Genomic DNA, 26112 nt, shown 5'->3' on the forward strand with positions numbered 1-26112 from the left:
TATGATCCACAAGTCATTAGGGTGGTCCCTGGTTGCTTCTCACTGCCCTTAATAGATCTCTCCTTGTTGGGGGTAATGGACATTTAAATGTAAATATCCTCTACCTAAATCAGGTAATGACCCTCTATGCTCTAGTTCCTACTGCCCTCTTCTAGCAACGCTTCTGGTCGATAATCAGCCTGTGTAAAAGGCCCTTTACTATGTAGGCAAATCTAGGGAAATTTAAGAAGTTGGACCTAATCTTCAAGGTCACACCTTCAGCACAAACGAATGATATAGTGTGAACTCACTTTTGTTACATTTTTTTAAGGCCCCCCCCCCCCCCCATACACCTTAGGCTTTAGTGAGCCTTACACACCACTAGCGGCCAATTGGGGTGTCAATCTAAGGAATATGGGGGGTCTCCTGACTATCAACCAATATATATCAAAAAGGTGGAGATCATGCCTGACCCCTTTGTTTTGGGAAAGTTGCGGCAAGTGCACTCTCTCTCTCTCTACACCTTACCCCTCCCCTCCCTGTACAGAATACAGGAATACTCGGCCATGCTGAACGTTCCTGTATGTGGGGAGGACAGGCACCAGTTGGGGCAGATAACTGACAGCCAGACAATTGTTCAGCCATTAGTTATTGATGGTGTATAGGTGCCTATATACTTGTATACTGTACTTTACCAGTCTGGGTTACGCTCAGATTCTTTCACAAGGTCTTGCCCTCTTCTGCAATCATACCAAATTAGCGTTGTTGCAAAGGGGGAAGGATGCTGGGGGTCCTGCAGTCCCGAATGCAACTATGTACTTTTGGCTTCGCAGTTGCAGAACCTAAGGGGATGGCATGTGACAGATGCTGGGGATCCTAATAAGGACCTTCTTAGGGCCGTATTAGACAGCCCGATATTTCAGAGAAAGCAGGCATCAACCTGTCAGGTCAGCCTTTACTTGCTCCTCCTTCCCTACTTCCTGTCATGTGCCTCATGGGGTTTTGGCCTCTGTCGGATAACGTAATGGTAAAAAAAACAGCTATGTTTGGTAGCATTCTGTTTATGGAGCCTATTACACAGCTCTGTATCAGACTTGAAGGCTTTATCATATGGAAGAGGTCCAACAACATATAAAAAATCTTTAATGCTTTATTGAGGAGATCAGATTACATAAATATGATGTTTCAACCCCATGCAGGGTCTTTGTTGAGACTTGACAAAGACCCTGGATGGGGTCTAAATGTCGTATTTGTGTTAGCTGATCTGCTCAATAAAGCATTGAAGATTTCTTTTGGATGCTGTTGGACCTCCTCCATATAATATTGCCTATACCCACTGGAGGGATTGTGGGTTCACCAGCGTGCATCCTACTTAACAGGCACTCCTGGGTCCATTGGTGCTCCTGTATGTATTTCTTACTATTTAAAGGCTTTATCAGACACTCATGTATTATTACACTGAACGATGGGTGGGCAGCAAACAATGATTTTTAAACCTGTTAAATGTGAACAGAGCCAATAACCAGTCACAACCGCTTATTTATCACACTCATAAGAAACACTACATCGATGAAAAGGGATATATTTATTTCAAGTGATATAGCCAAATGGTGCATTGCAGGCACACTAGCAAGGAGAGTTGTTTTCTTTATAAATTAGAACCCACCACCCACATATAATATATTAAAAAAAAAAACACAACAAGAACTTTGGGATTTGTCATATTGTAGAGTCACAGATGGAAGCACATGGTTACAGCAGACTTGTTAGTATCAGCAGTTCACAAAACAGTCTTACACCACATGAGATTCAGCACAAGGAATCAGCAGGCACTTGAGACATGGAGACAAAAAACAGTGCAGGAACAACATGGTCTCCAGGAAAATTCACGGAATAAGCCATCATACCTTGACTACAGGCACGGTGAGATTAAAGTTCACAAACAGAGATCTCTAAAAAGGTAACAAAAACGGTAAAATCCATTCCAATGCTATAGTATTTCCCCCAAAAGTGGCACTGAAAGTAAATGTGCAATATATGGCAGGGACAAGGAATGGTGGCAGGAGGTCAGGATCAAGTTAACTCACAGTGGTCCAGCTTTCTTTGCTTGCAGACAGGCATTTATTGCATTGCAGCAAAGGTTTTAGACATGAAAATACTGTATTTGCAGAATCTTAAAATCAGATAAAACACCAAATTGTATGTCTCACTAGAGGTGTCTGTGCAAGCTGTAGCACAAGAGCTCATATTACTTTGCTAGTAAAACCGCTATAAGGGCAAAAAAGGCACTCCATGCCAAATGTGGCATGCTCTCGTATAGTGACTGGTGTCACAAAGTTCCAGAGAACGGGCAAAAGTCAATCCTCTCTCACTTTGGCTGCAGTAGAAGAAAGTTCTTGACTTCTTTTGGGAATGTGTTTCAACATCTTACTGCATTGGCCCTACAGACCTGGTGGAATAAAAATTAAAAAAAAAAAAAAAAAAAAAGGAGGAGGTTGTGCATTATAAGACATGAAAACTAAAACGGTAAAGCTGTATGCCTTCCAGATTTCCTTCCGCAAATCTTTGCGTTGGCCTCAGACATCAGTGACAGGCAAACTGGCATCATCTAGGTCAACAATCCCCGGCTCAAACAAACCAATGGACATGGTGCTGGGCACAGAATGAGTCATTTTGCTAGCCTGGTTTCCTGCAGAGAGAGACGAGATCTTGGGGTGTCCTGGCTGGTTCTTGTTAATGGGGCTAGAGTCATCCCTGCTCCGATAAGGTGGCCCGGGGTCAGAGTGTTGAGCTCGGGCGGTCGCGTGAGGGAGACTGAAGGAGCGAAAAGAGGAGTTGAGCTCGGAGTATGAGGTGGGGGTCTCCTGCAAACAAAATGGAGTAGGTGATGACACAGTAAGAGTTATCAAGTACATGTTAGTAATAGCCATCAGCAAATCAGCCAGAACGTGAGTCAGCAACTGTAAAATGCATGGTCGGCTGGTGCATGGGCCAGATTACTCTCTCCGGTTCTTACAAGATGTGGCTGCAACACTTGCAAATCTGCAGAAAACACTTTTACAGACATGATGGAGCGTAAGACACTGAACTGTTCTGCAAACCTTTAACTTCCAGTTCAAGGCACCCTGAGGCAAAACTGCAAAAAGGCAGGTTAAGGTTATGAGTAACAGATGACTATTCGCATTTCACTCTGTATTTTCACAGGATGAGGCATGCTCTGTCACTGTCTTAACACGCGGCATGCAAATGTTCTGTAACAATACAATGCAGTATGGAGCTATGCACAATGTGCACCTTGGGGCTGATGGGTTTTAGTGGGTGAAGTTATGTGGATGTGAGGTGGGTTACATGGTAAGAGGCAGCTATTAGTATTGTGGGCATGCTCTGCTGCCCATGTACCTCGGAATACAGGGATTTGAAAGCCGTCTGACCTGTCGCATCTGCGGGGAGACAGGGCAGGGTGGGAATTAAAAACACCTTAAAGAGAATGAGAGTAAGGAAGAAAAACAAGAGGAAGAAGAGATGAAAGAAAAACTGATACAAAGAGGCGAAAGTTGCAAAGAGATAAAAGTAAAGCTCAGAGGACAACTACAAAAGAGAAAGAAAGTTAAATTTACTAGAGACAATTATTACTTTCTGAAAATAAGAAAAAGATTTAAAATGACATGTTTACAGAGGTGGGATCTTCCTGAGCAAACCAGAAACTTCTTTTAAGCAAGTCTACCGAAAGACTCATAGAAACAGAAGATTGTCATCAGAAAAAGACCACTTGGTGCATCTAGTCTGCCCTTTTAGTATTTCTCTTCTTATCATCGTAGGTCAAACATAGGTTTATCCCAGGCAGGTTTACACTTGTAGATTTACCAACCACATCTGCTGGAAGTTTGTTCCAAGCATCTACTACTCTTTCAGTAAATAATATTTTCTCATGTTGCTTTTGATCTTTCCCCTGACTAACCTCACATTGTGTTAGTTCAGTTTTTTTTTTTTCTAAAACACTTCCCTCCTGCACCTTATTTAGGAGGGAAGAGTTTTTAGAAGAAACATGAATGAAAAGTTCAGAACAATAGTCCTAAAGGGTCTGTCCACCATTGCAACTGATTCCATATATTTAGTTTTAATGCATGTATTATGATGCAATTTTGCAACAGTTGTGCTGTTTACAGCTGCTACGCAAATCTATTTGACTCTAAGGTAACAGACTACAAACAAACCCAGTGCAGTCAGGTCCTGTTGTCCTATTGTTGACCTGTCCTATTACTGATAACCTAGCAAACGTACATTCACAATATTCAGTATGACTGAATCATACTACACAGGGTTTGTATTCTGTCACCATCGGGTAACAGACATTGAGAAGTTTCTTAGGTTTTAATTTTAGATGACAACCCAGTTCACATGTCCCTGCTAGAGACTTTGAGTCAGAGTAGGGACCTGCTGTAAAGAGCAACTCCTACACTGGTGGGCTTTATGCAAACAAGTACTGCATGTCACCCATTCATTAGAACAGACATGTCCTTTATTTGGCCGCCGGCAGCTTCCTATGCATTATCTGCTGAACTCTTGGATTTCTTCATTTTAGAAAAGTCTTGTCCATATTCCACGACCACTATAAAAAGTGCAAGAAACACATGCACACAGTGCAACTACCATTTTTGCATCTGTATTCGTCCAAAGTCCTGGCCTGACCACACGTCTACTGACACATACTGAAAACATCATCAGGGTTTACGATGCTTTCAGTTTGAGTTATTAGACATAAGACTGAGCTGGGGGTGGCAACCTGCACAATACTGCATACATAGTATGATATCAGCCTTGGTTGACTTCTTTGTGATGCCCACAAGGTCATGAGGTTTTATTTCCTCATAGGGAAACACTGAGGTTGTGACACCAAAACAACTTTACTACATCAATGCCATATCAGTGTGTCGTCATAGCTGTATATGGCCTTAGGACAAACACATTCACACAAGAGAAAATATAACAAATATACATGCTACTACTCCAATAAAACCCAGAATCCTGTGACAGACTGTAAATTAATAATAGATGACTAACGCCACATCACAGAAGTACCCACTTAAAATACTAAACCAAACTCCATGACTTCGAGCCAAAAATTCAGAGAACTGCCGGTTTCTAAAGAGGCTGCAGTGTTCCAAAAGACGACCGCACAATCCACTAGAAATTCTTGTAAAGTAATGAATAATAGTGACCTCGGCAGATCAACTCCACCCACTGAACTTTCATTCCCAGAAGACCCAAAAAACCATGACCATTTCAGTAACTGACACAGCATTGTGGGTATCTGTAGGTTACCATCTGGCCAACCGCAAAATAACTACTAGATTATAATTTTTCACACCCACGGGCACATGCTTGGGAAGACTGGCCATGGAATTTTCTCAAGACTGTAAGAGCCGTACTTGCAGTGGAAACAGAGTTACACTTCATGGCTATAAGTAACTGTGTGTTCTGCCTTCTAATCTAACAGTAGCCCCCATGTACTCCAAGAGGATGGAACCTACAGAGGCTGCAGATCTGGCCGGACCCCGCTGTGCTACAATGGCACCAGATATGGCTCGAATCCAGCTGTGCATTTCTTCAGGGCTGTCTGCCTGTTGGAAAAGTAACAGAAGAGAGAGAAAAATAAATAATAAGTTAAAATCAATGCAATAACACAATATTATACACTTGTAAATTTCAAAAAAGCTAAATAAATCAATCAATCAATCATTCTAAGAGCTCTGAATTCTCTCCATAGACACCAAATGGAATGATAAGATTATTGATGTCAGCCCCCACCACTAGGTGAGGCATAGGTGGTTACGGAATACTGCCTACAAATATAGTTAAGGTACCTGATGGGTACTTATTTTTGTTCCTTTTGCTCCAAATCAACTCCTGCTCCCCTCAGAATTCAGCTATATGGCCGCCATCTTCTCACCCTTTTGGATGAATGCTGAGGGGACCATTTGTCGGCAGAGCCACAGCTAAAGAACTAAAGAGGAGCACACAGTTGTTTTAAACAAATTCTCTCCCCACTTGATAAGTCTATATAAAAACATATTTGGAAATTAAAAACTATCGCAAATTGAAAGAAGGGCACTCACCGTTAAAACGAAAAAATGTATTCCATATTCTCTAAAACATCCACGGTGTGTATACCATTGTGTATCGTGTGGATCAAGTCCATGTTTTAAAGAATATGAAATAAAGATTTTTTTTTTATGGCGAGTGCACTCCTTTTAATTCTCTATAGTTTTGGATTATGCACATAGTATGACTTTCTAGGAGTGGGCACCCCGTAATAATATTTTTACTCCCTGTTGTAACCATGGCTCCAATGTGAGTGTATCTCATTTTTAGTATATTTGGAAGTCACTTCTCAAAAATGAGTCTTTTTAGCCCATAAAAGCATCTTCAAAATTTTGACCACTAGGTGTCTCCCTTCCCTCCAATCTGCTGTCTGACCACTGAAGATGATCCACACTGTGCCTGAAAATTAAATTCATTTAATCTCTAACCGCCCATTGAGTTCAGGGCAGCTGCCCCATATGTAAACAGCAGTGTACCCTACTGTTGTATATGTCCACAGTGCCAGAGAAATAAGAGGGGAAAAAAGTCCTGTATATGTACTACTAGCAAACACTCCATCTCTAATTCCACCCCTGAAATGGAGAAAAACAGAAATATCTGTGCACCATGGAGAGGACTCTCAGGGGCTCAAATGCAGCTTTATAAGCACTAAGATCACCCTGTCACCCTGGATTTAATAATATCACACAGGCTTTTAAATATACTTTGAAACAACAGGTATGCTGTAACTATTTCCCCACCTAATTAAACTTTTCCCTCCCTTTTTGTTGCTCTCTATGGGTTCAGCAGGTTGTCACTCCAAGGACTCTGAAGGGGGGGGGGGGGTGTTACAGATGTATTTATGAGATGTGCCCCTTCAGCTGATGACTGACAGCGTTACAAGGCAAGTAGCAGGGGGAGGGCAGGGGTGAGCCACATCTTATGAATACAAGTCTCCTCCTTTATAATGCTGGAACTGGACTGCAACTATAAACTACTTTATGAAGCCCTAAGAGAGCCCAACAGAAAGGGACTGAAACGTTTCCTCTAGTAGCGTGGCTGGAGGTAAATATACAAAAAATAAAGAGGTGAAAACGATAATTATAATAATATTATTAAGGCAATAAAACAGACATTGTTGTAACTTAAATGTAAAAAGTAAGGTAAACATTATTTGCATTAGACTATGCAACATACTAACATAGGTTAAGTTGCCAGACTTGTTTAGCAGTGATGGTGGGGGAACAATGAGGAAGAGCTCTGTACGTTGACATGCCACAAACCCAAACCAGAGGACAGACACCTCTGTGGTGTACACAGTCATTTTCTATTGTACACTACAAGAACGTGACCTTGGGTAATTTGTTGCAGGTGGCTGAGTGTTCTTTGTAGACAGACATGGTAACTCCTACAGTATATTATTCTTTTGCATGTGCGCAAAGTCAGGCACAGACCCCATTGGCATTAACCAGTGTTGGCAGCCAATTTGGGATGTAGGCAGCATACGTAAGTGGATGGAAGTTTAAAAAAAAAATTGTTCCACTGTTCTACTCCTGATTCAAATTCCACTGCATATATAAAAACGAAAGGTAATCAACCACCATCATATACCCTGGACATTGATGACATCTCCCAATCCCTTATACATTTTGTAGGGTGATCTGTGTACACACACTCAACTGTAACTCCCCTCCCTCTATAGGTTTAACTTGAATAGAATGTACACCGCCATGTTTTCAGGTCCATTCTGTGCAAATGACTTTCTAGAAACTTTTTTAGAGTGTTCACAGCTGCATTTTTCAGAATCTTGAAGTCCACTCTATGAAGCAAAAGAGCGCCCAGCTGGCTGGGGAGTGAGGTGTATTTCACCCAACTACAGCTCATCAGCTGGTCTCAGGAGAGAGACCCAATGTAATCGTTAACTTTTGACACATCTGACAACAATACAAAAGTAAGTTTATCTGACAATGATTAAAATGAAATAAGGACAACTAAAACTCTCCGAAGCTTATCTCTGATTATACTAGGGAAAAAGACTGATACAGACCCGGATTTCTCCAAGTGTGTAAAACGGAAGTGTAAACTACCCACAGCAACCAATCACAGCTCAGTCATTAGCTCTGGTATATTGTAAGCCAAGTTGTGATCGGTCACTTTAGGCAGTGTACACCAGTTTCAGCTTAACACACTTTGATAAATCTGAGCCATTTTTTCCTTATTTACATAAAATCTAGCTTGGTCTATAATGATATTCTTAGGCCCAGTAATATTTCCAATAGTTCTATAATTTTTAGCATGTTATCAACAGAAAAACATACCTGTACATAAAACGTCCGAGAAGTTGTCACTATCTCAAACAAGTTGTCCCTCATCATTATGTCGCTGCAGGGAAAAAAAACAAAAAACCTGTTGTCATACAACATGGCTTATGTTATAAGACTTAAAGGTATTTTACTATGAAGGAACACAACATACGGTAGGTGCTACAGGTAACATCATGACAGCGCAATAAGGTGGGCCAACAGGGGCGTAACTAGGATTCATGGGGCCCCATAGCAAAAAAACTGTATGGGCCCCCCTTTCCCAACATACTCACCTGGTGCAGCGCATCACTCGAGCGCCAGGGAGCTGTGAGAACAAAGGAACGCTGCATCGGGCAAGATAAATATGTGTTTGGGGGCTCTTATGGCTGTAGGCGCACAGCTGCTTGCGGCAACGTGTTCTCAGACCTACAGGTACACATGTACCCACATGGCCGCTAGTGTACTGTGCCACCTTCTCCCCCTCGTGTACTGCATTATCATCTTATCTGTTGCAGAACTACAACTCCTATTATGTGATGTAGTCTTGTATATTACCCCACACACCATACTGGGAGATGTAGTCTTGTATATTACCACACACCATGCTGGGAGATGTAGTCCTGTATATTACCACACACACACCATACTGGGAGCTGTAGTCTTGTATATTACCCCACACACACACCATGCTGGGAGATGTAGTCCTGTATATTATCACAAACCATGCTGGGAGATGTCCTGGGACACTGCAGGGGGGGAAGGGGGCCTGGGACAATGCATGGAGGGTGGGGCGGGTGAACAGTGCCGCCGGACCTGGGGGAAAGGGGGGGCGCTGCTGTGGCTCGGCACTTGCAGCACTCGGGAGGCTTTAGGCTGAGCACCCCCCCACATGCACAGTCCACCGAGTATACATGTTTTTTTGAACGGCATTAGGCGAACTCCCTCCTAACATCAGCTACCGCAGTAGTGGAGAGTCACGAGGCCCATATATATTTATATAAAATGGTTGCTTGGTTCTGCCGAAATTGGCGGGTTCAGATTATTTTCTCTGAGTATAGGGCTCTATTACAAGGGAAGGAGTATGGAATGGTTATGTCACCTTTGCTTGCACTCCTGCACCTTCTGCACCTCTCTCAGCTGTATCATACGAAGTGGATCTCTATCCTAGGAGAAAAGCAGAAAAATTTTAAACTACCAATTCATAGCTCAGCAAAGTAGAAAAATATTTCAGCCCAAAGCAAATGTCACATGGTTTTATTCCTACCATATCAGACTTAAAATATCCTATTGTGTTCTCATCTAGAAGAAAGAATCTTCTTTTCCAGGTCTTCATCTATATTGGAGACAAGAAAGGTAAAAGAAAAAGCTGTTTTATGTCATTTTTCTGCTTGAAAAAAAGGGTATTTTGCACCATAAGGTGTTACCCAGGATTAGAGAAAGCACAGCTATTTTATTTATTTTTGCAACATCAGCACCACGCCTGTACTTAGGTTGTGTGTGGTATTACAATTTAGCTCAATTCACTTCAATAGAACAAAGTTGCAAAACTACACCCGACCTGAAGACAGGAGAGGTGCTGTTTGTAGAAGAAAGCGGACATGTTTTTCTAAGCCTGGATAACACTATTAATGGCACATCAATAGGGATCCCCACTAATCTTAATGGCTGGGTTCTTTATTCAGAATCTTGACCACATTATATTAGGCTAGGTTCACACAGCATTTTGACATCTATTTAAAGTATCCATTTTATGGAAAAAAAGCAGATAGCAAAAATTTACATTTTAAAACGGATCTGTTAAATGGATGGCAAAAACGCAGTGTGAGCCCAGCCTATCAGTACAGTACATTGGTGGTCATTTACGTCAATGTAACACTACAGTGCAATAAATCACATGCTCCTAGAACTAGTTCTCTTCAACACAATCTGCATCTTACCACAGCTCCTTGCTTGACACAGTACCCGGCCTTTATAATGCCACCTTCTGAGAGCCGATAAGGAGATGACAGCTGACTCTGAGTGCGTTTCAAGTTGCTTCTGTCACAAGTGTTGGCACATTCACTTATATCATGCTATAAGTAAAAACAAAAATACATTTTAAGGATTTCCAAAAGGTATCAAGGCAGCCATCTGTAGGAAGGAACAGAGCATCTGATGGTTCAGAATACAGCGTCCTGCAATTGTACTTGTACTTCAAGGGTGAAAGTTTTGACAAGTTCAAAATAATTGTCCAGAATTAGAAAGGAATCTACTTTTTCCTTTATGGTTCAATAGTTTTTATTGAATTTTTTGACAAATTTTCAAACAAAGCACCATGGTAACTAGTACACGCAATGGAAGTGTGCATGATCAGATACTTAGGGCAGCACTCAAAAGGTTATACGCATGTGACGGTGACCAGCATTAACATAGCAGAAAGAACAAATTAACAGAGACCTATGTTTTTCAATAAATGGGGGAAAAAAAAAAAAAAGTCACAAGTAAACAAGTCCTACTTTTTCTTTTCAAGAACAGCACCACTCTATTGTAGGTCATTTCCATAATAAATATATGGATGAACTGTGGATACAGGCCACGGAAAAGAGCGGCACTGCTTCTATAGGAGATGGACTATTGCTGCTAACCCCTTTAAATAGGTTGAATGTCCTTACAATAATGCTCCATTGATTTCAATAGGAGGCTGTATGCAGATATGAACAAATGTAATTTTTATCTTTCTGTGCAATTTTTTTTCGACTTTTTTTTTAAAATCAGATATTTCACAATGTGGGGCCGACGTCAGCAGGAGATTTTTTTTTTTTCAAGCCAAACCATGCTGATTTTGATATATAGAAAACGGCATGGAATTCAGTATCAAAACAGCGTGGATTTTAGTTGTGTGAATTTGCTCTTAATATGGTCCGGATTAAAGATGGCGGCACTCCATGAACAGGTGACAAGATGTATACTGTGCCCATTATAACAAATGCTGTAGTACATATTACTACCTGCGTTGCGGTGATAATAGGGACACCGCCAACTATCTCAGTCTTGTATGAGATCTGCTTCTTGCTGCTTGAATACTCCAGTTGGTTGTGCGCACTGTCGGCAGGACACTGTTGGTCACTAGGTTTTGGTACCTACGGAGGAGTCAGAAATAGTTTTGTTTATTACCAGTATCAGACAGAAGACAACAACAACATGAAGAGAAATACATTTTGATATTTTTGTTATTCTATTTGTTATTTTGATTGCTTTTGTGAGATACCCTTTGGAATGAATACAGTTTTTGCAATTTTTGCAGGGTCATCTCAAAGAGGTCTCAATGTATATACATATGTAGACATTAGCTTTTACAATTAGATGCATCATAAAGATGCAATGTATGAAGCTCTAGCACTGAGCTCCACCAACACTGCAAGGTCTTGTAAGGTATTCTACATGCTGCATTATGATATAACAATAATGACTCAGTTAAGACACGTCTCCACAATTTAACATCTCACAAGAAAGTGTTGATTTGGAAGCCAATCACATTAGCTTGGGAGGAAAGATGGTTTCTGGCAGGAAACCAGGCCTCCCACGTCTTTGTGCTTTTTATAGGCATTGCTACATCTCGAGATGGGATGTAAATACAAGAAAAACCATCCTCTACATTAAAGAAGGCGGAGGAGGCGGCCACCCATGGCAGAAAACCTTCCACCAGTCATTTCTAATGTAAGATCAGACAATCATTAGTCAGTCAATAATATACATTATATATAGTACAGAAATATACTGTATTTATAAAATCGCAAAAGGTGAGTCGCTCCATCAGATGAAAACTGCTTCTTAAAAAATTATTAAGGTCTAGTTTCTGGTCGTGTCTCTCACTAACACCCGTCTAGTCTGTGTATTCCACTGTAACCACACTAATGTAATGTTCTGCAGCAATACTGCAATGTGACATTATGGGGGACATTTATGAAATGTCCGCCCGAGGCGTATGCCAGGGAGAAGATGCAAATTTGCCCCTTCTTCCTGGCGTACACCGGCCGTATGCCCCACTTGCCTGATGGGGGCGCTGGGGGAGCTGTGACAAGGCAGGGAGGAGGCGTGGTATCCTCCTGTGCCACACTTATCATGATTTAGGCCTGCTCGCAGGCGTAAATCATGATCCAAATTTACACCTGCTGGAAGTAGGGATGGACGATGCACAGAAAAAAATAGATTCTACTATCGATTTTCAGGGCATATTATCGGTTAGATACCAGGATTTCCTGGTATTCGATACTTTATGATAATAGAGTATACAGCAGAATACATGGCACGCAACAAGCGGAGTGCCTGCCATGTCTTCTGCGTGGCCCCCCCCTGCTGTCTCCTCCTCTCGGTAAGGAGGAGGGGGGGCTGTAGCCTGCAGATTACCCTGCCACCCAAATCCAGGTCACCCTGCCCTGACAGCAGGAATAGTGCAACTTCAGCCCCCATCATCCCCCTGATAGCTGGTGTGTGTTACATGACTACAGCCCTCACCATCCCCCTGATAGCTGGTGTGTGTGTTACATGACCACTGCCCAAATCATCCGCCTGATAGCTAGTGTGTGTTACATGACTACAGCCCTCACCATCCCCCTGATAGCTGGTGTGTGTGTTACATGACCACTGCCCAAATCATCCGCCTAATAGCTAGTGTGTGTTACATGACTACAGCCCCCATCATCCCCCTGATAGCTGGTGTGTGTTACATGACTACAGCCCCCATCATAGCCTTAAATAGCTAAAGTATTACTGTCCATACCTTCCTGATCACGCACGGTAAACAGAGCAACCGCAGAAACCACCAAATTCAGTACCACACAAAAACATGGTACTAAATAAAACTACAGATCACAGCGCAAAAAAAAAAAAAAGCCCCCTCACCCCCAACCAGACAGGCTAAAAGATAAAAAAAAGTGTTAGGAATCAGAATAGGGCAATTTTTTTAAGCCCATTTATTTCAAATAATGTAAATTTTATTTTTTAATAAAATTAAAGGAACATAAATTAGTTCGTACGGACCTGATAGTCAAGGGGGGGGGGGGGAAGCATTTTCTATTCTTGTGTTTTATTATTTTTTTTTATATAATTTAAGTATCGAATTGGTATCGAGCATTGGAAGAAAAAAAAAAAAAAAAAAAAGTTTGTATTGGTATCGAACTCAAAGTTCTGGTATCGTGACAGAGGCGTGCGCCTCTTAGTGAATCCTGCCGGGGAAAAGGGGGCGGGGCCTAATATAGGACCGTCGTACTTGTATACCAGTCTTCATAAATCCCCCCTACATCATTAACATCAAGCTGTCCATGAACTATGGCTGGTTCCACTCAAATGAATGGGATGATGCTGCAGGTCATTACACAGCTAGTTGACCAGGAGCGCTGCTGTGCAAGGAGAGAGAGAAAAAAAAAAAAAGGAATGGGGAACAGTACCAATACAGTGCTGCAGCCCATTTTCAGAATTAAGGGGCTCGAAGGTCAGACCTCAGTGATCACAGTGATCTGCCATCACTAGAACCTGAAATCACTTTCATGCTGCCTGAACCACAAATCAGGGTGGTCCCTGGCAGCTTTTCCCCATCCCACCATCCTTGACTGATCTTTTCCTGTTCGAGTGTAGGAACAGATCCATCAATCAAATCAATCAATCAAAACTGGTGGGCAGGCAGAAGCCACCAGGGACTGTCCCAGTGTTTCAGGTAGCATGACAGTGATGACAGGTTCACTTTATTAGCAGATAAAAAGAATACATGGGACTCAGGAATTTACAGCATTCATGAAGAGTTGGCACCAGCTTATACGGGACGCTATATTCTGCTTTAATAAAAGAGAATGAACCACAAGAAATAAACAGAAAGGGGGCTCACTGTGATTTTGGTAGCTTTGTTGAGGACGTTCACCCATTCTACTAGGTCTTGCTGATCGTTGGCTTGGAGGAAGTATTTTCTCATGCCGGCATTTATTACTGCAAGAAAACAGACAGCATGTAACACAGTGCCAAGACTTCTAACCATAAGGGTGCTGTGCAGGACAGGTACACTGTATGAATATATAACCAATGCTGTTGTATGGGAGCTCAAAAAGTGGATCGTCACTTGGTTTTACTGAAAAGCAATTTACAGGATGGGTCCCAGCCATAAGGAAAGGAGTGCCCTCAATAAATCATCCCTGTATTTCACAGACAGGTGCATTCCTCCCTTGCATCATATACAATGCAGAAGTCCTGTCTGCCAAACCTTTACTGGACTGCAGCACAGTGACAGGGCCAAGACATAAATCTGAGCCAACAAGCAATCTTTATATGAGCTCAGCCTAAGAGTATTAACCCTTACTGATCCTACAGGAGAATAATAAAACATAAGAAAAGCAGATGTTAAACATAAAATGCACAAAAAATGCAAAAAAAACCCCAACATATAAATGAATGAGATGTCACCGCATATAAACTGCTGCCTTGGTGACAAATGAGATGGATAAATGTTTAACAGGAAGGCATGTTAGGAATGGAGAAAGGAGGGGGAAAAAAAGCAGGAATTCAGAGGACATGTCGGGATCTGTCCTCGAGGGACATGCCAATTTTGCTAGGAGACACAACACAAAAATACCATGATACCACATATAAAACCATAAGGCTACATTCACGCAATTGGCAGTTCAGGTCATCAGACCTGCGGTCAGGCTAAGACCTGCGACTGTAGAGGCTTCTATATTATACTTCATATCCCAAAGTTAAAATGTATTCTCCAAAACATGAACACAGTTACATTTACAAGACCCATCAGTGTGGTGACAAGGTGATTTAGACCGTTGAGAGTCCCGTCCGCAATGCATAGCTGTTTCTCTCTCTCAGGGAGTTGAGACCAGAGCTGGGCTGTTTGCCTGCAGTACTCACACAAGGACTTCCTTTGCCTTACTTCTCTGGTCAACCATAAGACAACACCACCTCTTGCAAACTTTACTGTACTGACCAGTGTTGGGAAACGATTGGCAGTACAGGAACATAGATGGTATGCAGGGAGAGAAAGTGTTATTGAGGCACTGACTTTGAAAAGTGTTGAGAAAACATGAGAAGAAAAAAAAACAAAAAAAACAGAACCAGTGTCACAGCAAAGAAGGCGGTATCTGACAAAAGCACCTGTCCAAGTAGTGAACTGCTGATAATGACAAAAAGAGTGCACAACTTTAAGAGTGGTCAGAGGTAATTGGGAAGCCTCCATTTTACCTTTCAAGCACAGCATGGAGCCTCTGAAGGGTTTAATTTACATTCTTCTGCTCTTAACACTAGCAAAGCGTTAGTTCACTTCCTGTGTTATATCTTAATCCCTCTGCTGCTGCAGAAGAGTGTTTCTCTCTGGAGTAAGGTGTAATTTTTAGTAAATTAGGTGATTTGCAAATGTTACAAATCACCTAAACTATTTAAAAGGGGTTATACAGAATTAGAAAAAGCACAACTACTTCCTTGCAAACACAGCACCACCCTTGTCACCAGGCTGTGTGTGGTATTGCAATTCAGCTCCATTCAAAGCAAAACCACACTCAAACTGAGAACAAGAGAGATGCCGTTTCTGGAAGTGGCAAAGTTTTAGAAGCCTTGATAACTAGAGCTGAGCGAACCTCGAGCATGCTCGAGTCCATCCGAACCTGAACGTTTGGCATTTGATTAGCGGGGGCTGCTGAAGTTGGATAAAGCTCTAAGGTTGTCTGAAAAACATGGAAACAGCCAATGACTATATCCATGTTTTCCACATAGCCAATCAAAGCTAATCAAATGCTGAACGATCGGGTTCGGATGGACTTGATCATGCTCAAGGTTCGCTCATCTCTATTGATAACCCCTTTTAAAGGAGGCAAGTGGTTTCAAATAAGAATGACCATTCACGCTACTAATCTTGCTTATGTTTTTAAAAGAATACACCCCACTTACAATGGGAACTGTAAGACCCTGTTGTTGTACATTTCCATGTGGAATAGCAGAAAGAACAGCACAACACTGAGGATGGAATAGATCAATGCTTTCACCAGAAAAAGCTTTTGCACAACGCACAGAAAAACAGTACACCAAAACCTACACAAAAAGCATTGTTAAATCCTCCCGAGTCCTCGGTAACGGCACCCCAGCATTGTCATATCATATGTTTGGTGAAACAGACATATCAGGAGTCTTCATTGGTATGAGGAATGAACATGGGAGACAATGGATCAGAAATGAAGTGACCAGACGTGGGAGGAAATAATAGGTTCCCAGCTAAATTAACCAGCAATTAGAGCGAGGCAGTAATGGGGATGAGTCAGATTTCATTTTCAGCTTTCAAAGAGCGCTTTCAAATGAGAACCACTGCTAAATATAAGCCTGCCCGTGTCCTCCTCTGCCTTCCTTTGTACTTCTACAAGTTCAGAAATGCAAAGCACGGTTTCCTGTACCCATTAGGTTTTCAATGCTAATTTCGAATTGGGGAATCTATTATAAAAAAACATTAACAAGGCCTCCATGCACAAATCTCTCATCTATACAGGGATGCAGACAGTATTACAGCTCAGCATCCCTGGCCTGGGTCACCTTGTCATTCACTCCTTTCCAAGGGAAGGGCTGCAGCAACCTGTCATACACTCTATACAGATACATTACTCAACACTTCTAAAAAAGCCAGTGTCTCCTGCAATAGGTGAGGACACCAATACACATGCTGTCATTTCGAAAAGATAAAGAAAGAATAGACATAGTATATGGCATTTAAAGGATTAATAGCAACTTAAAAAGAAAAAAAAAACTTTTTTCACTTGTCTGCTAGTAGTTTCTTCCGCTGCAGTTCTCTGGGGGTTAGGATCCCAATGATCACTAGAGTCAGGAGAAACGCTCGAGTATGTGCTTTCCTCCAAGTCATGCTGCTCATTGTAGGAAATGGGCCCCATAGACTTACCAGAGAGTTCATCTTATGCAGCGAGATAAGAAGAGAAGCTTTCAGCCAAGTGCTTATCTGCACTTGTCCTAGCAAATCGGTGGGGGTCTATAGATCCAGAGCAATCAAAACTTTTGACATGTCTGTGTCATATAAAAAAAAAAAAATATATATATATATATTTAAAGTCTTGAATTTTTGGAGGGTTCCTTTTCTCAATAGCAAATCTCAGCTCTCTCTGAAGATGTTCAACCTTATTGAGACAAGGTCAGCAGAAACAGTCCACTTTTTACTTCTTAACTATTCTCATGTTGTTTGGGCCCTTGTCCTACTGTAAGAGCCATTTTGACAATTCACCAAGGTTTCTTACCTTTGTAAACTGTATTTGTACATGTAAAATACTCCGATTTCAATGTTTCTTATGCAAGGCTTCCAGTGTCACAGGTAGCAGTGCAGCCCCATAACATTTTGGTTGGGTACACTTTTCTGTTCACTTCACAGTCCATAAATATAATGCTAGTATGCATCGCTGAAGAGCTCTTAGTCTGGTTACATCCATCCATAGAACCTTTCCCCAGGGATTGTGATTTGTCTATGTAACTTTTGGCTTTAACCTTTGTACAAATTTTGTTAAAGCGGTAGGGTCCTCCTTAACCTTCACTACAGAGCCCTGGTGTATGGTACGGCTTAAAATCCATCCAGATGATGCCAGATCAGGATAAAATTCTTCGGATGTTGTACAGGATTTTTTGCCATATATTTAGGGTTATCTTATCAATTTTCATCTATCACATCCTGGAACATTATTCACTATTACATGAGAAGAGTATTCTACAGGAGCCTCATCCAACAGACCAACAAAGTAATGCCTGGGCCTCACCCTAATGATAGTAATTACATTCAGTGGATATCCTAAACAAACTTAGCTGTGCAGGACTCAAAAACGTGGTCACCTGAGTCCAGCACATACAAGTTATACATACAGGAACTGGGTCAAACTTAAAGGGGTTATCCAGCGCTACAAAAACATGGCCACTTTCCCCCTACTGTTGTCTCCAGTTTGGGTGGGGTTTTGAAACTCAGTTCCACTGAAGTAAATGGAGCTTAATTGCAAACTGCACCTGAACTGGAGACAACAGTAGGAGGAAAAGTGGCCATGTTTTTGTAGCGCTGGATAACCCCTTTAAGCAACAAATTATATTCAGCCCAATAAAGCCAATGGGTCTGTTGAGAACACATGACAGAATACACCAGCAATCCTTTTTTTGACAGTTTATGGACATACATCTGTGACAATATAGTCTCTTATGCAACACTTCAGCATCACCCTGTTGGCAATGTTTAAAATAGCAGCAGACAAAAATAGAGCTTATCGGAGCAAAAACTAACCATGTCTGGTTCACACATTTACTATGAACTGAACTTGACTGCGACTATTTCAGTGACGGGCAGCAAAGTTTCGGCAGTGAAAAAAGCAGCAAGACAGCAAGGAAGCCACTCAGGAAGAGAGGAGAATGAGGCACATCTATACAGGAAGCTAGGACTCAAAATAGCCATCTCAAGAGGGTCGGCTGGATAAAATACTGCATCCACAAACTACACAACAGCAGTCAGGATGCTGCTCGTCCACAGCCTGATCAATGCGCATTATGCATCTAAGAAAATAAACCTTTCTGCTGAATGACTTGTTCTAAAGGACACAGCAACTCCAAAAATAGGCCCATTTCTCCGTGAAAGGAGAGCTCAGATTTTCCAACCATCAGCCTCCATCCAGGAAACCAATGCCGAATAGATGCTGAATCAGAAGGCCACTTATTTGGCATTACAAAATAGAATTTATTTCTCTAAAGTGCATATGCTGCAAGTAAATACACTATTTCTAAAAACATGAAATGGGTTTTAGATTTATGGCATAAAATAATAGGACAATGAGCTAAAAATACTTTTTTCCTGATAATTAATATAGACTAGAAAATGTACCCGGCGCTGCCCGGGTATAAAGTGTCAGTGTGTTAATTAGATTTGTTCTAAGGTGCCCAGGAGGCCAAGCTAAAGGTATTGTTTCATCTGAGTTAATCAGTGGAATTAGTGTATACCTGTAGTCCATAGTTGGAGGGGTTCTGTATACCCACAATGTATAGTTTTTAGGGGTCTCGCATATCTGTAGTGCATAGTTGGGGGGGCTGTATACCTATAGTGTATAGTTGAGGGAGGTCCTGTATACCTGCAGTGTACAGTTGGTGAAGGTTCTGTATACCTGTACTGTATAGTTTGGGGGTCCTGTATACCTGTAGTATATAGTTGGTGCTGTATACTTGTAATGTATAGTTGGTGGAGGTCTTGTATACCTGTAGTTTATAGTTTGAGGGTCCTGGATACCTGTAGTGTATAATTGGTGGAGGTCTTGTATACCTGTAGTATATAGTTCGGGGGTCCTGTATACCTGTAGTAAATAGTTTGAGGGTCCTGTATAACTATAGTATAGAGTTGGTGGAGGTCCTGTATACCTGTAGTGTATAGTTTTGGGGTCCTGTATACCTGTAGTATATAGTTGGTGGAGGTCCTGTATACCTGAAGTATATAGTTGGTGGAGGTCCTGTATACCTGTAGTATATAGTTTTGGGGTCCTGTATACCTGTAGTGTAAAGTTTGGGGTCCTGTATACCTGTAGTATATAGTTTTGTGGAGGTCCCGTGCACTTGTAGTGTATAGTTTTGGGGTCCTGTATACCTGTAGTGTCCTGTATACCTGCAGGGTTGTATTTACCCGTATGGCAGTGTTATTCAGTCACAGTGTGTCGGTATTGGTCATGTCTGGTATGGGGGTGTTATCCAGTCACAGTATGGCGGTATCGGTCAGGTCTGGTGTGGCGGTGTTATCCAGTCACGATATGGTGGTATTGGTCAGGTCTGGTATAGCGGTGTTATCCAGTCACAGTATGGCGGTATTGGTCAGGTTTTATATGATGGTGTTATCCAGTCACAGTATGGTGGTATTGGTCAGGACTGGTGTGGCGGTGTTACCCAGTCACAGTATGGCGGTATTGGTCAGGTCTGGTATGGCAGTGTTATCCAGTCACAGTATGGCGGTATTGGTCAGGTCTGGTGTAGCAGTGTTACCCAGTCACAGTTTGGTATACCTGTTGTGCCCTGTATATACATGTACTGTATAGATGGAGTAGGGGGTCCTGTATATACATGTACTGTATAGATGGAGTAGGGGGTCCTGTATATACATGTACTGTATAGATGGAGTAGGGGGTCCTGTATATACATGTACTGTATAGATGGAGTAGGGGGCCCTGTATATACATGTACTGTATAGATGGAGTAGGGGGCCCTGTATATACATGTACTGTATAGATGGAGTAGGGGGCCCTGTATATACATGTACTGTATAGATGGAGTAGGGGGCCCTGTATATACATGTACTGTATAGATGGAGTAGGGGGCCCTGTATATACATGTACTGTATAGATGGAGTAGGGGGCCCTGTATATACATGTACTGTATAGATGGAGTAGGGGGTCCTGTATATACATGTACTGTATAGATTGAGTAGGGGGCCCTGTATACATGTACTGTATAGATGGAGTAGGGGGCCCTGTATATACATGTACTGTATAGATGGAGTAGGGGGTCCTGTATATACATGTAATATACAGATGGAGTAGGGGGTCCTGTATATACATGTACTGTATAGATGGAGTAGGGGGTCCTGTATATACATGTAATATACAGATGGAGTAGGGGGTCCTGTGTATACATGTACTGTATAGATGGAGTAGGGGGTCCTGTATATACATGTACTGTATAGATGGAGTAGGGGGTCTACCAGTTATTACTGTGGATGTTGTGAGGCAGCTTCCCTAGCAACCATTGCTCCCTGTGAAAATGAAAGCAGTAATCCTATTGGTTGCTAAGGCTCCAACTGCCGTGTCTGCTGCAGCTAATTATATCACCTGTGTTTGCAGTGCAGGGCTCCAGATGGCGACCAAAATGGTCGCCAATGCGACTGATGTTTTGCAAATGGCGCCCAGATTTATTAATCTGGGCGCCATTTGCGACTGGCCCCGGCGGCGGCGCGCTGTCTCTTTAAGATGCGCGGCTGATGCGCGGCTGTCGGGGGTGTCCCGTCCTATCCCCGGCAGCGCGGTACATCAGTGAGCTGCCTGGGGCCCTGACTTCCGGCACAGGAAGCGCACGTCAGAGACGCTTCCTGTGTCAGAAGTCACAGCCCCGGCGTACAGGAGCTCACTGATGCGCCGCGCTGCCGGGGATAGGACGGGACACCCCCGCCAGCCGCGCATCAGCCGGGGACAGCGTCCGAAGAAGAAGAGGATCGCCGGGGGAGCGGGTTGTCAGGTGAGTTTGTGTGTGTTTTTTTTTTTTTTTAAATATTGCTTAGCTTAGAGGAAAGGGGGGGCATCTATAATGGGGGGAGAAGAGAGCGCCATCTATAATGGGGGGAGAAGAGAGTGCCATCTATAATGGGGGGAGAAGAGAGTGCCATCTATAATGGGGGGAGAAGAGAGTGCCATCTATAATGGGGGGAAGAGAAGGGGGGGCATCTATAATGGGGGGAGAAGAGGGGCCATCTTCAAGGGGGGGAGAGGGGGCTAGCTATAAGGGGAGGGGGTATCTATAAGGGGGGGAGAAGAGGGGGCATCTATAATGGGGAGGAGGAGGGGGCATCTATAATGGGGAGGAGGAGGGGGCATCTATAATGGGGAGGAGGAGGGGGCATCTATAATGGGGGGGAGGAGGGGGCATCTATAATGGGGGTAGAGGGGGCCGTCTATAAGGGGAGGGGGTATCTATAAGGGGGGAGAAGAGGGGGCATCTATAAGGGGGGGAGAAAAGGGGGCATCTATAATGGGGGTAGAGGGGGTCATCTATAAGGGGAGGGGGCCATCTATAAGTGTAGGGCAAACTGGCTGCAGACACTGGGAGATAGATATATGCACAATTATTATTATCAGGGCCCCTCAGGTGTCTGTATTGTAGGGGGTCACTTGCATTAGTCACTAGGTGAGAGATATATCTATCTATATACACATCTTGTGGGGGTCACTATGGCTGCAGTCATAAGTCTAGCTCAGTATGTATAGACTGTTGCAAGCTTTTAAAGGGAACCTGTCACCCCCGGTGACGGGGTGACAGGCTCCCAACCCCCCGTTAGAACCCCCTATACTCACCTCATCGCGCCGGGTCCCGCTTCTGGAGGTGGTCAGGTCACGGAGATCTCAGCCGCTGCAGCCCGGCGCGCACACTGAGAGATGAGTCCAACACTCATAGAGAATGACGGAGCGCTGGACTCTCCCGTCATTCTCTATGAGCGTTGGACTCATCTCTCAGCGCACGCCGGGCTGCAGCGGCTGAGATCTCCGTGACCCGACCATCTTCAGAAGCGGGACCCGGCGCGATGAGGTGAGTATAGGGGGTTCTAACGGGGGGTTGGGAGCCTGTCACCCCGTCACCGGGGGTGACAGGTTCCCTTTAAGATCAAGTTCAGAAGAGTAAGCCTCATTAATAGGCTAGCCAAGTGAAGCTGAAGTACTGAGTCAGACTGGATATGGTTGTCAAGTTGCAAGTTTCCATGTTGAACATTTTTAAACTAAGAAAAGAAAGAATCTAAAGGAGGAGGAGGCTGCCGCGGCCTCTGCACACAGTAAGTCCCATGTAACATAACATTTATTTTACATGGTTTAAAATGTTGGCGACCAAATATTCTATTTGGCGCCTAAATTTTTCAGGTTAGGAGCCAATGGCTCCCAGGTAAATTTTTTAGTCTGGAGCCCTGCAGTGAGGAGATTTTCCCATTCATCTCTATGGGGCGCTCTTTCCCCTCCCCCTCCCCTCCCCTCCTGTACATATGGCGGGGACGGGACTTTCGCTATAACCTTCCCGGGCACCCAATGTATCTGCGGGCCAAATTTGGGGTCAAACGGTTCAGGCGTTTGGAAGTCTATAGAGGACAGACAGACAGACAGAAGGACAGACAGACAGACTTTGATTTTTATGATATAGATATGAGACCCACTGTGCAGATACATAATGCTCTGCCGAGTGCAGAGCATGTAATACCACAGATCATGTCCAGTTGCTATACCCTGTAAAGTGTCCCTGTCATTTATAACAAAAAAAAAAAAAAAAACACGTTTGACATGTCTTGGAGACATGATGTCAAAAGTTTTTATTGGTCAGGTTCTGGGATGCTGACACCCCCACTGATCGCTAAAAAAACAGGGGAAGCAGGTAGCTAGGTGCTTAACTCCCAGATCTCAATCTTTCTGCAGAAGACAAGCTCCACAGACTTGGGGTCATATTACACAGGGCTGATGGGGGCCCAATAAATACTGTAAACGAGCGCCGATCTGCTAGATCGGCGCTCATTTATTGGGCCTATTACATGGCCTGATAATTATTTAGGGCTGCACAGACATCAATACCGATGTTCTTGCAGCCCTTGCTTAAATATTACCTGTCCATGCTCCAGGGCTTCTGTTGCGGTCTGTTTTTTCGGGTCCCACACGTTGCAGCTTCAGAGGGGCCTCGCTGAGCCGACAGGCCTCTCAGCCAATCAATGGCCGCAGTGGTCCCGGAGCATGGACAGGTAATGTCTATTGTTTGCAGAATTGTCAGCCGTGCATCACTATTATACATAGCGATGAGCGGTCGGCGGCCGATGATTTTAGGCTTGGACATAAAGCAACGATCAGCCGATGATTGTTTCATCGTCTGATCGTTATCTCTATTACACTGAGCCATAAATGGCTGGATCGGGCTGCTTCAGGCCGATTATTGCTCTGTGTAATAGAGCCCTTACTACAACAAGATGAAGTGAGCCAGGGAGTGAATGCACTTCCCCAGACTCATTCATCACTGGGGGTCTGAAAAGTCACAACAGGCCAATTAAACCATTTGACAGGTCTCTCTGAGAAATATAAAACGTCTTTGCACAATGACAGGGAAATGGTCTTGACTTGAAATGGTCTTGTATAAACCATATAAATCCTCTCCCATGTTTAATAGAGGGTTAAGAGAATTGAGATTGGTAACTTACCAAAGCAAAACTCAGCCTTTGGTCGAAGTTTGGTGGCATCGCTCACCTAGGTATAAAGAGGATTAGGTAAAGTAAGACTAATGGAAATTACAGGGATCAGTGGTTTGGTTTCCTTGTAAAAAGAAATTTTTACCTTTGAAATGTAGGTGAGCTTAAGACACCCTACAGAAGGGGAACCTGCAGGGAGGTTCTGTAAAAATAAAAGGAACATATTAGACAGAAAAATCATATAAAAAGTCTCAGCAAACAGGAAATCCTTAACAGAAAACCACATTCTTGTTAACATATATTTGAATGTTGAAAAATATTTCCATACTGAGTAATGGGCACGGTGTGTCGGCCGCTGGATACAGTCTCACCACATTCCAAGTAGAGGCTGAAGTAAAGCCACCATGGAACAACAAGTCTGATGGGACGGTCTGGGAGTAATAGATGACCGACGCCGCGGCTCACCTGTGGATTGTCCATGTACCATAGCAGATTATTCTGGCTGGTGTCCAAGATGAAATATCTACGAAGAAACTTTCCGCTGTTTTCATGTTCCTCGATGTCCAGGAAGCCACAAATGCGGTTCTGACGATCCACGTAAGGCATGTCTGGACTGGAACATTACCCTGTGTAAGAGGAGGCACAGCAATGGTCAACACACTATGGAACCTTATTACGTAAGGCACAATAACATATACAGGCCACACTGTGATTCCCGACTTTATTAAAAGGAGGAAAACATAAAAAATATATAGACTTTCAAGAACCACCAATCATTCCAACCTCAAAGAAGCTTGATGTCATTCTACACGTCTTACTAAGTTGTCAATCTGCACTTTTCTCTTGGGTGTTCTGGGACAACTGCTACTTGCCATAAGAATCACTGACAAATAAGCTGATCACAAAGTGTCCTCCTTCCCCACTGGCTCCCGCAAGCAATTATACAATTAGTGGAATACTTGCAGTATTTGTTCAATTAAACTGCAGCGCCACCACAGGGGAAATGAAGCATGACACAGTGTAAATAAAAATCAGTATACAAAAAAAACAAAAAACAAACAGTCTGTGGCGCTTCATTTTAGAGCCAGAAAACACAGGACTAGCCAGATATGCCTCTGGGAAGTGCCCAGCCGAGGGGTGGCTCCTGTAGGGAAACCACCAAAACCACTAAATTAGGTGGCCCTATAAGCCAATATAATGACAAGGGAAAAACCAAGGCCAGGTATCCATCCACAGACAGCTGTTTTAGGGCATTGCCCCTCATAAGTGTGGGGCAGACTTCTGGCTAGGTGGGAGCAAAGCCTAGTAGAGCCATACGGGAAATAGATCACTGCACCTAGGATTTCACTGTATTAAGCGCTGTAACTGGCAGCAGACAGGGTTTTCTTTGGCTGGTCTCCCTGAGATCTGTGATCTGTTTCCCATATGAATAAAAATCAATAGCCTTTTTAGGTAAAGAAGGAAAGGGGGGGGGGGGGGAAGGGAGACAACTTTTGAGGCTCTTGAACAGGGGAATAAATTCTATTTCTGATGATATGGAAGGTGCCTGAATAAAGGACCCTCTTTTATATCTTAATAGGGTCTTCTTGAGACAACCCTTTAAGGCTGGGTTCACACTACGTATATTTCAGTCAGTATTGTGGTCCTCATATTGCAACCAAAACCAGGAGTGGATTAAAAACACAGAAAGGATCTGTTCACACAATGTTGAAATTGAGTGGATGGCCGCCATTTAATGGCAAATATTTGCTGTTATTTTAAAACAACGGCTGTTATATTGAAATAATGGCCGTTATTTACTGTTAT

At 43.0% G+C, this 26112-nt stretch overlaps 1 protein-coding gene across 3 annotated transcripts in view; it reads right to left on the bottom strand.

Annotated features, from left to right (window-relative positions):
• Positions 1 to 1545: 1545 nt before the first annotated feature.
• The window catches only part of PLEKHA1 (pleckstrin homology domain containing A1), a 47716-nt gene continuing 23149 nt past the window's right edge, over positions 1546 to 26112 (bottom strand). Inside the window, exons 2-13 of one of the 3 annotated variants that reach the window (XM_069980248.1) lie at positions 24772 to 24932; positions 24452 to 24508; positions 24319 to 24364; positions 14224 to 14321; positions 11351 to 11482; positions 10301 to 10435; positions 9628 to 9696; positions 9463 to 9527; positions 8379 to 8442; positions 5511 to 5600; positions 3379 to 3456; positions 1546 to 2843 (exon numbers count right to left, since the gene is read on the bottom strand). In XM_069980248.1, coding sequence (XP_069836349.1) covers positions 2556 to 2843; positions 3379 to 3456; positions 5511 to 5600; positions 8379 to 8442; positions 9463 to 9527; positions 9628 to 9696; positions 10301 to 10435; positions 11351 to 11482; positions 14224 to 14321; positions 24319 to 24364; positions 24452 to 24508; positions 24772 to 24912 — 1263 coding nt within the window. In that variant the 5' untranslated portion in view covers positions 24913 to 24932 and the 3' untranslated portion in view covers positions 1546 to 2555. The remainder of the gene's footprint in view (positions 2844 to 3378; positions 3457 to 5510; positions 5601 to 8378; positions 8443 to 9462; positions 9528 to 9627; positions 9697 to 10300; positions 10436 to 11350; positions 11483 to 14223; positions 14322 to 24318; positions 24365 to 24451; positions 24509 to 24771; positions 24933 to 26112) is intronic. The other 2 variants (XM_069980247.1, XM_069980245.1) reach the window with 2 other exon arrangements.

This window comes from Dendropsophus ebraccatus, chromosome 8 (genome assembly GCF_027789765.1).
Source record: "Dendropsophus ebraccatus isolate aDenEbr1 chromosome 8, aDenEbr1.pat, whole genome shotgun sequence".
NCBI lineage: Eukaryota > Metazoa > Chordata > Amphibia > Anura > Hylidae > Dendropsophus > Dendropsophus ebraccatus.